Genomic DNA, 12,367 nt, shown 5'->3' with positions numbered 1-12,367 from the left:
GCCAAAGATCGGAACAAAGGGAGGCGCATCTACTTCACGACTTTTAGATGCCCTCTACCAATCACTCGGCACTGTCGTCCCCCTTTTGATACCGTCCTGAACTTTAGGTCACCGTCACGGGGCCGTCCATTCATTCTTTCCAGGACAGTCGATTATCTGAGAGTCGTTGTTTTCATCCATCTCTAGACTTTATCGTCCCGTATCTCTCTAGCGACGATTTTTCCCGACCATCTATCCCTACTACGTATCTCTATTACAGGACGCGCGACTTTCGTTAGACTTTTTACTTTTTTCTCTCTCGTCTTTTTCGTATTTCAGCCAAGCCAACCTCGGTTCCCTTTTCCTAGGGCGATTCCAACACCAATTCCTCACGAAACCTCAAACGTCACCGGCCGGACGCCCTTGAAATCAGACGATCCACCCCAGTCCACTCTGGAATTAAAAAGAGACTTCGCCGCCCAAGCCCGCTCCACCAGAAGCTCAGGTACCATTGCTCCTCGACTCCCCGTTTCTCACTCGGAGTCTGGACTCATCAACTCTTCTCCTTAGTCTGTCTTTCTTTCTTTCCTACAGGAACTTTTGGCCAAACTGCTGCATCGTTCGCGTCACCGGGAACTCTGTCGACAGTTATACGCCAACCCACCCGGCCGTTTGAGCTTATAGTTGTCGAATTCCACCGGGGAATGAGCAACAGGTTCGCTGTCGCATAATTTTGGAGGAACACGTTCCAGAAGCCAAAAGCCAAAAGCCAGCAGCAGAACAGCTTCTCAGAATACCGCGACTTTCTGGGGGCCTTGCCAAAGCTGCGACAACTCGAACCGACAGGGGTACAGTCCACTAATTACTGGTCTTGGTGCAACCCACTCACTTGCTCACTCATTCGCTGTGTTGTGCAGTGTGCGTGCTTGTGCTTGTGCGTCGTTCGCTCTTGCGTGTACCTGACTAAGGTTTAATCGCTGGCGCGCTTTCGACAGGACAAGTGTGTCAATAATTAGACACCTTGCTCACCCACAAACCTCTGGGCATTTCCAGTCCCATCTTCCTCTGAACCACTCAACGGTACCTCTCAAGTTGCTCCTTGCTTGCGCTTCACCACACTCATTCTATTTTTAATATTCTTCCTATTATCATTATACTGCCGACTGCTTCCTTTTCATTTTCTTATTCGGACGAATTTGTTCTTTCCGTCCAATTTCTTACAATAATCTGCCTTTTCCTTCCTTCCCCTTGTTCTGTGGGAATTGTCTTTGTTTTTCTCTCGCAGCCGGGTCTGCCTTTTACGAGCGGTAGCTCCAATCTTACGCACTCTCCCTGCAGGCCGCTTTACTGCAACCTGACTGGTCGACGTGTTGAGGTACACGCCAGCCCAGCTCTAATCAATTACCTACCGTACTGTACTGTCCTAAGGTGGTACTGGTACTTTAACGGCGGTACCCCATCTTTTTCGACACAAACAAACAACACGTTGGAAACTCCTGCACCGCAACTCGGAACAAACACAGAACCTCAATCCCCTGCGACGGGTCTTCTACGTCGTCCTCAGCACATCTTGATGGTTTCAAGGCGTGATTGAGGAAGTTCTCCCTGCCCGGAAGAGGGCCACATTTGCTTCGCAATCATGGCTTCTTCACTGGCTTCCGACAAGCCTAGCTTGCCCGCACCTGGCGCAGCGCCGTGCGACCCGTTTGTCATAACCGACGACACCAACACAACAACACCCGCCCATCACCGATATTCACAATACGACCATGACTTTTTCGTCACTGGCCCTGCCTCGCCAGAATCTGCGAAACGAGCTCTAGCCGCTCATCTTCAAGAAACGGAGCGACGCCTTGAAGAGGCGGGCAAACTCGGTAATGCCTTGGTCGCCCAGCGCAAAGAGCTCACCGAACAACTTAAGGAGATTGAGAAGGTGAACAGCGAGGAGGAATTGTCCCAAGAACTCCGCGAGCGAATGGTCGACATCGAGAAGGAATTCAACACACTCACTCGAGAGTCTGCGCGAAACCTGTTGCCAAAACAGAGGGTTCCCAGCAATGAGGTTCACCCTAGTTCTCCCTTTGCGCCCGACACCAAGGGCCCCAGAGTAGTATGTCGCCCTTAGTTTCCCATTCTTTCAAGGCTGGAATCAATTAACAATGGACTCTAGCGATCTGTCAGCCCGTCTAAATTTGAGATTCAAGCAACAGGGTCCCCTACCAAGCTTACCGTCCCGAATCGCAAGGCTCGCAATCAGCCTTCCAACAGGGTCCACGATATCGAATTCGCCACCGAGATCAGCACTTCACTTATCGCTCAAGTTCGCAATCTGCAAGGTGTACTCGCCGAAAGAGATGAAGAAAACAAAGACCTCAAAGCCGACAAGGCGCGACTTGAGCTCGAATCAGAGGGATTCCAGCAGCGCTTCAAGTCCCTTGACGAAAGCGAGAACCGATATAAGGAGGAGAACTGGAATCTTGAGACCAAGCTGCAAGAGCTCACTACTCAACACAAGGAGGCGCTCGATCGCGAGAAGAAGCTTACGCAATCCCTCAATGTGATCAAGACGGAAAAGGTCAACACGCAGCGAGAACTCGACGAAGTCAAGGTGACTCACGCACGGTTGATTGATCAGCACGCCGCTGCTGTCAAGCAACATGACATTGAACTTGGTACTGTCAGACGTAATATCGCAATGGCAGAGGGTGAACGTGCCGCTATGCAGCGCAGGATTGATGACCTCACTGGGCAGAACCAAGAGCTCGCCAGGGCCTTTGCATCCCAGCGCCGAATTGTCACGGAACTCGAACCCACTATCCGAGCCAGCGATGACGATCTTGAATCATCTACCGATCATCTAACCCCCGAGCACTCGCCGCCCCAATCACCGATGAAGGGTACTCCTCGCCATGCCATGCTGGAGACCGAGACTATGAAATCCTCTCTTCACCACGCTCAACGTACCATCCAGAGCCAGCGAGGTCTCCTTCACCGTGAGAAGACCGAGAAGCTGGAGCTTCGACGAATTATCCAGGATCTTCGCGATGATCTCGAGAAGGCGCGCAGTGACCCAAGTGAACCCAAGCCCCAACGACCTCGCCGCACCAAAGATTCTAAGGAATTTAAGAAGCCCCCTCGTCTACTTGGATCCTTCCGCTCTAGCAGACAAGAGGTTATCACCGATGATGGCGAGTGGGAGGACCAGACCGATATTTCTCCTCGTGCCTCTGTGTCTCCTTCTTTGGCTAGGGCTTCCTTAGCCAACAGCAGTCACACTGTTCTACCAAGCATCGAGATTCCTGACGCGACGGATACTGAGCATTTCGACACTGCGAATGAAGGTGCCGACTCAGCCTTCGAGACGGCTAACGAGCGGGCCACCGAAACCGAGGATTTCCAGACTGGAAACGAGGAAATGTCAGCAAGCGACGACACCGAAACTGAGGGCACTACCCGGGGCTTTGCCAGCATGCGGAATGCTCCCCGATTACCGGCCGGCGGCTTTGTGCGTCATGGAAGCACCAACTCTCTGCATAGCACTGCTTCCACCTCAGCTGATGAGGACGACGTTGCGTACACCAAGACTCCAAGTGGTACCATCAGATCCCAGAGGAGCAGTCGTTTCCGCATGAGCCGTAGTGTCTTTAGCCGTTCCAGACAAGCCAGTGAGGAGCCCGCGTTCCAGAGCAGCCCCGTCAGCTATGCGGGCAGTCGGGACGCAACACCCCACGGTCAGAGTTTGTTTGCCGAGCTCCAAGACTTCGACGGTAGTGACGACGACTCAGCCGGACCTGGCACTCCCAGCCGACTTCGTGCTCGTTCCATGACCCCTGGCTCCATTAGATCTTTCCGCCGAGGATCATCTCCACGACCTGCGGTGCCTCCCCTGCCAAAGGTCATCATGGTTGATACTGGTGTGATGACAGAGCCCGTCAAGATCGTGCCCAGACTCTCAGGGTTCCAGTCGGCCCAGACGGCCTCGAGCGGCTCAATGACGGAGGATGGAGAAGAGAGCTTTGCTGAATCGCCCATTAGCGTGATGACTGCTAACCGTCCTGGTTCTATGCAGTCAGCTATCGGTCCTCTGAGCCAGCGTGGCCCCGCCTCCTGGCCTGTTGACTTCGCTTTCGGTGGTTCTAGGCCAGTTTCTATGGCCTATAGTGATGCTGGTGCTCAACATGATCCTGATATGGAAGAGAAGCTCGCCCAATTCCCCGCTCCTCCTTCTATGCTCGCTCCCATCCTACCTCCTATTCTGAGCATGTCCTCAATCGCATCCGAGGATGTCGAGCCCAGGGAAGAAGTCGAGGTACCCCCGACTCCTCTGGCATTGACCTTTACACCCCTCTCAAACCAGAGCGTTGAGCCTTTGGCCGAGCCTGAGATTCCTCTTCCTGATCTGACAATGACATCGATCATCTCCGAGGAGCTAGAGCCTCGTGCTGAGCCTGTTGTTCTCCCTCCAGCCCTCAGCCTGTCTACTATCGCTGCTGAGCACTTGGAACCCCGTGCGGAGCCTGAGACTCCCGCTCCGAAGCTCAGCATGTCTGCTATTGCGGCACACAGCCTGGAACCCAAGGCCGAACCTGAGGCCCCTCTGCCTGACTTGTCGTTGACAAACATCATTACCGAGGAGGTCGAGCCCATTACTGAACCTCCTGTTGAGCCCGTCATGTTCATGCCTCCTCCTCCGGCATTGTCCATGTCCGCCATTGCTGGTGAACATGTCGAGCCCATCGCATCCAAGAACCCCGCGCTGAGCATGTCTGGCATCAAGGGTGAGCACATTGTGCCAATCTCTGAGCCAGCTGCGCCTGCTCCCGAGCTCCTTCTGTCCACAATCCGAAGTGAGCATGTGCAGCCGATCGCGGAGCGGGAGATCAACTCTGCTGTGCCAGCCGTTGTCGCCCCCTCACTGCCCCCAGCTCCTGCACTAAGCTTCTCCGCGATCCACGGAGAGAATGTTCAGCCTATTGCCATTGGGGCACCCAAGCTCGCCATGTCCAAGATCGTGGGCGAGGCCGTTGAGCCTATTGTTGAGCCTGCAGTTGAGCCTACCATCCCTCAACTTAGCATCTCGACAATTCAAGGCGAGGAGGTTGAACCTGTTGTGGAGCCAGTGCCTGAGCTCTCCTTCTCTACCGTCAAGGGCGAGTGTGTTGAGCCAACTGATCTTCCTGCTCCTGATCTGGCTTTCTCATCCATCGTCGTGGAGTCTCTGGAGCCCATTAGCGAGCCTGAGAAGATTGTCCCCATGCCTTCGCTCAAGATGTCAGCTATCTATGGCGAAGGCTGTGAACCGAGAGAGGAGCTGCCCCCTACTCCAACCACACTCGTCTTCTCTGGTCTGTCTACGCAAGACGTGCAGCCCGTATCTGAGCCTGTGCCATCCCTGGCTTTCTCTGGCATTACGTCTGAGAACGTGAAGCCTGTTCTTGAGGCAGTACCTGCCCCCCCAACTTTGGCTATCTCTTCAATTGCCGCCCAAAGCGTCGAGCCCATCAGCCCCGTCCACAAGACACCCACGTTGCCCGCCTTTGGATTCTCTTCTATCGAATCTGTCGAGACCATGCCCGTCTCACCACGGACTCCCAAGAGAGAGGGTTTCATTCTTCCCCGCGACATGCACTCGCCATTCATGGAGCGCGATATTCCTCGAACTCCAGATAATCAGAGATCATACAATGGCGATGTCGATCAAGGCTCTTCACCTCTTATGGTTGAGGATGAGAACACCCAGACCCCAAGCGACACTCCTGAGCCCGCCACACCCGACTCTCATCGTCCATTTGATAAGCCGTTGGTCATCATGAACGACCAGGGTGCGCAAACATCTCTCACTGCCGATGCCATTGACGCCATGTTCAAGGCTCGTGCTCAGCCTCTCGTTGGACTCCAGAAGAAGCTTTCAATGACGAGCCCTGACACGCCTGCAACCACTGGCACAACCGGTACTGTCAGAATCCACCGGCGCGACAGCTTTGAGAGCCCCGTCCGACAAGATAGGGATGATGATGTCTTCGACGCATCATTTGCCCGTCCGGGCAGCTCTAGAAGCGGCATGGCATCTATGCACGATGCCCCTCCTCTGCCCGCCAACCACCGCCAGGTCATCGAGGCTGCACGATCTGGTTCGGCCCATAGCAACCAGAACAACATGGGACCCCCACTATGGCCAGCATCTGTACTCAAGCAACGACCAACTACTCCGGGACAGGGTGCCTCGCCGTCTCTTCGCGTTGGCACACCCCGTGCCGCTCGTAACCCCGTCAGCTACGGTGAGCTTGGAAGACAATCACCATCCAAGCTTACAACGGCATCACGCAAGTCATCTGTATCATCGTTTGCCTCGGAACTTGACACTCGCTTCAACATCCGTCCTGGCGAGATGGGCATGGATCCCGCTGGCTTTGGACCCAACACTGATCCCCGCATGATCCAAGCCATCACTCAGACCATGATCGGAGAGTACTTGTGGAAGTATACTCGCAAGACAGGTCGCGGCGAGATGTCAGAGAACCGACACCGCCGTTACTTCTGGGTCCACCCTTACACCAGGACTCTCTATTGGAGTGACCGAGACCCTTCAACTGCTGGGCGCACCGAGTTAAAGGCCAAGAGCGTGCCTATTGAGGCTGTCCGTGTCGTTACAGACGACAACCCAAGCCCCCCTGGACTGCACCGCAAGAGCTTGGTTATCATTTCGCCTGGTAGAACTATCAAGTTTACCTGTGCGACCGGGCAGCGACACGAGACATGGTTCAATGCCCTCTCGTATCTGTTGCTTCGCACCAACAATGATCAAGCTAATGTCGAAGATATTGCTGAGAACTTCACTCGTGAGGATGTGGATGAGTTTAACCCTCAAGTTGGACAGCGCCCTGGCTATGCAACCCGCCCAGGAGCTGCACCTTCTCTGTCGTCTTACCATTCCCGAACAACCCGTAATGAGTCACCAGCTGTTGGTATGTCCATGAACATCCCGACTCTGACACCCAAGGCTCAGCCCCAGCGTCCGGCCGGAACACTTAGCAAGCTCAGTGGTTACTGGAAAGGCAGCCAGCTGTCTGGCACCTTCTCAACTCTGCGTGGCCGGGGCCCCAGCGCACAGAACGTTCATATCTATGAGGCTAGTGAAGCACACGACAGTGCTGAGGACGTGAGGGAGATCATCGAGAGGCAGGATAGGGATGCTGACCGTCTCGAGAACGTCCGAGCATGCTGCGATGGTAAGTTGATAGAGTATCTGGGAATTATACAAGCTAACAAGTGACTAGGCAAGCATGATGTTGGAACCCTCCACCTTACCTCTAAGCGAGGCAGCCGTCCCGGAAACAACCACGCGCACTCTACGCACTCTCAGCCTGGACTCACACACTCTCATACCACCATGTCTTCTGTACGCTCTCGAGTTTAAGCAGGCGCATACATATACACAACTATTCCGTTCCCTGTAGATCACCTTTGTTGACCATTTCACTGTTTGTCAAACTCAATTGTTACGACGACCGACATCCTTACGGACTTTCACGATACTTATGATTTTCTTGACTTTTCTGCTGTGCGTCCTCGACAACGAACCCAGGAGCCGGTACCCAGAAAGACTATAATCACCTACTACAGCCATCAGCTGGCTACGAACAACCAAACCTTTTCTTAACTTGTCATTGTCCTTATAATACTGCATCATTCGCGAATAGATCTGCCGATCCAAAGTGCGTTCGACGCAGACGAAAATAAAATAACAAAAAAACATCAACAGTACCGCATTACTGCATTTCTTTTTTCAGCCAAAACGCATTGTTTGTTTGACCAAACCTCTTTTCACCGGATCAGCGCATGGGATGCTGGGACCTACAGGAGTTTCTGTCTTTTGTAAAATCCAGGTGTTTGCGAATATAGTATACCTGAGAGATAATGCTCTCCAAGGTGTGGTCGGAAGAACAGGAGGGGTTAGCAGATAGACGTTGTGTTTGGAGATAGTTGATAGGGGAAAGGTCTTGATGACTGAATGAGATTTCGTATTAAATTGGTTGATCTTGCGTGAAGTTATGTGTCCTTCTAGAGGTTCTCGACATTCGACCGAAAATGCCGGCTTCCTGAGCTTTGATGACCTTTTCACAAGTTACCGAGATCGAGGACAGATGTCCACTTGATGGCAGTAATCTATGTATCATCCACCGGAGGAACCCTGTGATGCCTCCACCAGGGCTTCTAGTTTCAGGTCTCAGCTTGTCGGTACGTGTTCGGTACTTGGTCTTTGTCTCAGGATTTGGTTCCGATTTGATGGGCGATCATTTTAATTTACCTATCTGAAACCATTCTTGGGATGTACTTTTTCGTCTTGATAAAAGCCCTGAAAAGACAGGTAAAGCGTCTTACCTCGTAACTACCTCGTAATCAATCAATCTCGGCAACTTTAGACCCGCTGGATGGAGGTCCATCCATTCTAAGAAGGTTTACTGTCAGCGGAACAGTTGGGGGAACGAGCGCTGTGAGCCAGTGGATTCATCACATGACGTATGTAACCAATACCTATCTCTACAGTAGGTTCACCTCTACCTCTAGCCTGTAGCGGTGTCACTTACACTCAGTCGCCAGCCTATCAAGTGACTCCGCGTATAATCATTCCGCCTCCCCCAACCAAGAATCAACATACTCGACTTCTCTCCCTTCGAAAACGAAATACAAGCGATTCCCTCGATACCTCCGATGCGTCTTTCTCGTTGTAATCTCTAGCTACGGAAGAGCCGAGGCTGTAGAGCCCCTCCCTCTTACCCAAGCTCGCTCGCTCTTGAGCCTTTGTGGCTCCGAGTGCCGGAGTCATGGCCAGCTTCACCTCTCTTCTTGCAGCATACGTGCTGGGTGGCTTTACATTCATACCTCTAGTCATTGTGTCGGTACTGGCGTTTATTTTCTACACGTCTCCCGTCCTTGACGATGCCTCGAACGAACACAAATATAGCCTTATTGTTGATAAGGACGATGATACAACCGTCCTCGAGGCCGCTAAGCGGTCGCACAAGAAGGACAACCGCGCGCACGAGAACGACCTCGATGTAGCAGCCGGCTTCTTCGCCGTGTGCAGAGAGTACACGCCTATGGGCATAAACGCAAAGCCTATCGAAAGATCGACTCCGGTAGGCTCGGCGACTGTGGCTCCTTCAAGCCCCAGCGTCTATCAGACTATGTACCGGAGCATATTCGAAAGGAAGCCTACCCCAGGGCCTATGGACAACAACAGTACCACTACGAGTCAGCGGCCCAAAAATGCTGGCAACGTATTTTACGTGGTCTTGAGGTTCGTGTAGCTTATCCATGCTCTGCGTCCCGTTGCTGACACCTATCTAGACATGGCCACCTAATGCTGTTCGATGACGAAGAGCAAGTCGAAGTTCGGCATGTTATTTCCTTAGCATATCATGATATCAGCATATACTCTGGCGGCGATGTCACTCCAGAAGGCGAGCTTTTCATCAAGCGAAATGCGATCCGACTATCCCGAAAGCCAGCTGGCACTGAACTGGCCCCCGACAGTCCCGTTTCAAAACCCTTTTTTCTATTCTCTGAAAATTGTTCAGCCAAAGAAGACTTTTATTTCGCTTTACTCAAGAATCAAGAGCAGACATACGGGGCGGATGGACAGGTGCCGAAGCCCTTACATTTTGACGTCAAGAACATCATTTCCCTGGTTCAGAAGCTTCACTCGACAGAAGAGAATGTACATTCGAGATGGATCAATGCGCTATTAGGAAGAATCTTCTTGGGAGTCAACCAGACGAAGGACATCGAGGCTTTTATTCGTGAGAAACTCACCAAAAAGATCTCCCGTGTTAAGAAACCTGCCTTTCTCACCAACATTACCATTAACGGGATTGACACTGGTGATGCGGCTCCCTTCTTCAGCAACTTCAAGTTGAAGGACCTCACGGTTGAAGGAGAATGTGTCGTGGAAGCCGATGTCAAGTACTCGGGAAACGCTCGTATCGAGATTGCTGCTACGGCAAAGATCGACCTCGGAAGCAGATTCAAAACCCGAGAGGTCAATCTTGTCCTTGCAGCTGTGCTCAAGAGAACCGAAGGCCACATGCTGATCAAGATTAAGCCACCACCAAGCAATCGAATTTGGGTCACCTTTCAGAGCATGCCGAAAATGGAAATGGATATCGAGCCTATCGTTAGTGCGAGACAAATCACTTATACAGTAATCCTTCGCCAGATTGAGAACCGTATCAAGGAAGTCATCGCGGAGACTGTTGTACTGCCATTCTGGGACGATATGCCCTTCTTTAAGACAGAGCACAAGAAATGGCGAGGTGGTGTCTTTGAAGGAGACAATGCCACAGTTCCAACTGATGATGCCGAAAGTATTGTAGCAGCAGCAGGCGACGTTGCTGCTGTCAGTCATCTTGATGGGAACCCGGAAGTGACAGAAGAAACACGACCTCTTGAGAAGAGTCATACCATTCCTGTCATGGAAGCGACGCCACCACCAACAGGTCTTTTTGGACGTAGGCTTAGCAGGACAGGCACCAACCCCCCAGCTTCTGCATCGTCAACCAGTGTCGACTCCAAAGGCCCAGGTGCGAGCCCAGTTTTGAAGCCTAAGATCTCCAAGACATCTCTTCAACCTGTTGTGGATACTGATATTGCCCACGCCGATGTCTTCAAACCGTCAACTTCGCCCCCTGATCATGCTACCAATTACATGGCAGCTCTACACTCGCGCTCACAAGATGCATCTCCTCGACCGCCCCAAGCGGCAGATACACCGCCAGTGGCTTCATCTGCCTCGCAACGTTCTAACCGCTCTTCACGCTCTTCTTCATCTGTGAACGATGCTGCAAACAACGGTGTTGCAGAGGATTCACAAAAAACGCCTGTTGCCATGGGACGTCGTAACACAACTTCATCGACAAGCTCAGGATCCCACGCCGATGAAAGACCTGCTTCCTCTGCCTCTTCATTAAAGGAATCTATCAAGAGCCAGACGGGTTCTTTGGGAAGGGGTTTCTTTGCAAAACGTGACCATGGGGAGATACCAGTGTATGAAGAAGAGGAAGAGCCAGAACATAGTGAAGCGTTTCGGGACTCACAGCAAGACCAGAACCCAAACCACAGGCAGACTACACTGGCTGCTGTCTCAAATGCAGCAATGCAAGCCAAGCAGTGGGGTTGGAACGCCTACCAGCGACATAAAGAGGCACGGAGACTAGCTGAGCAAGCAAATCAACTTGACCTTAGCCAGCCCATGGGTCGAGGTCAACCACTGCCTCCTCCTGGAACACCTCTTCCGAAGCCTACTAATGGCATGACGCGGATAGCGCCCCCAACGAGCGTCCCTGCGAGAAAGCCAGTCCCCAACTCAGCTGCGCGCAATTCAGCCGAGTCTCTGGAGACTCACCACGAGACCCATCACGACCACGATCAAGATCACCAAGGTGAATACCGTCCTCCATTACCCCAGCGCGGACGACGCAGACAGAGCCACGCCCCTGAACCAGATAACGTACAGAATGTGCTTGTCGTCGCTGCTCCAGAAGACTCACAGCCAGCTACACCTTCAGGAGATGACCCCTTGAACCATCAGATTTGGGCTTCGAGCGATGAACAAACCGTGACAGATAGTGGTACTTCCCACCCTCCCTCGATGCTCACCAACGAGTCTTCTCTTGTGCAAGAGGACAATAAATCAGATAGCCCAAAGAAGGCAACACCTGCAACCTCTTCAGCAGCAGCTGACGATGACGAGGACTTCTCTGGCTGGATGGATAATGAAACTTTAGATATGGAAATCAATAGCCCTGTACGGTCTTCTGCTGCTGCACAGGAAGTCAAGTAGACATTCCACTTCACCATTGAGAAAGAAAGAAAGAACTAGGCGTCTTGGACTAAACAGAATCGGGTTGACCAACGGTCCCTGATGGAGTAAACTCCCTTCTAACTTGTCTTTTTTACTTCTGTTTGTTATTGATTTGGCGTTGTTGGACGGCTGATAGGTTCTTGGTTTGAGGATATTACAGATGTACCATAGTGAATTGAGTAGTCAGAAAGAACTGCCTATGTTGGCTATGGAAATGTTCACGTCTGCTCAGCAAAGTGAGAAAATTGTCCGCTGAGCACCCATGGTCTCGGGCCTTTCATCAAGGTGTGTGTGTATAAACACCTTTACGCCTTCTATGTGCATGTGAGACAAACATCATGAATACCTCACATCATGGAGGTGGGCATCTGGATACAAGGTTGACTACAGGTATGGCATTACCTTCACTTGGGAGTGGAAAGGGTTGCAGCTCTCGTCTTGGTGACAATCTAACGATGTTCGCGAACCCCGAGTATAGACAGGTGATGTATATCGGTGTTGGTTTGCATCATGTTGATGGGAAAG

General features: G+C 52.0%; 3 protein-coding genes across 3 annotated transcripts; 2 read left to right on the top strand and 1 right to left on the bottom strand.

Annotated features, from left to right (window-relative positions):
• Positions 1-480: 480 nt before the first annotated feature.
• Positions 481-1,026, bottom strand: FGSG_13272 (uncharacterized protein; the record flags this gene model as incomplete). The annotated part of the gene is made up of 4 exons (XM_011321500.1): positions 481-567; positions 644-812; positions 877-964; positions 1,017-1,026. The coding sequence occupies 4 exons, from the start codon at positions 1,024-1,026 to the stop codon at positions 481-483; spliced, it is 354 nt and encodes a 117-aa protein (XP_011319802.1).
• A 592-nt stretch (positions 1,027-1,618) lies between these two features.
• FGSG_08904 (uncharacterized protein) lies at positions 1,619-7,712 on the top strand (the record flags this gene model as incomplete). Its single annotated transcript, XM_011321499.1, has 3 exons — positions 1,619-2,089; positions 2,150-7,208; positions 7,257-7,712. 3 exons carry the CDS (start codon positions 1,619-1,621, stop codon positions 7,394-7,396), a joined length of 5,670 nt encoding a protein of 1,889 aa, XP_011319801.1. The 3' UTR covers positions 7,397-7,712.
• Positions 7,713-8,804: 1,092 nt separating this feature from the next.
• Positions 8,805-11,821, top strand: FGSG_08905 (uncharacterized protein; the record flags this gene model as incomplete). The annotated part of the gene is made up of 2 exons (XM_011321498.1): positions 8,805-9,280; positions 9,331-11,821. The coding sequence occupies 2 exons, from the start codon at positions 8,805-8,807 to the stop codon at positions 11,819-11,821; spliced, it is 2,967 nt and encodes a 988-aa protein (XP_011319800.1).
• Positions 11,822-12,367: the final 546 nt, after the last annotated feature.

This window comes from Fusarium graminearum, chromosome 2, assembly GCF_000240135.3.
Source record: "Fusarium graminearum PH-1 chromosome 2, whole genome shotgun sequence".
Taxonomy (NCBI): Eukaryota; Fungi; Ascomycota; class Sordariomycetes; order Hypocreales; family Nectriaceae; genus Fusarium; species Fusarium graminearum.
This window is presented reverse-complemented; position numbering and strand designations above follow the sequence as displayed.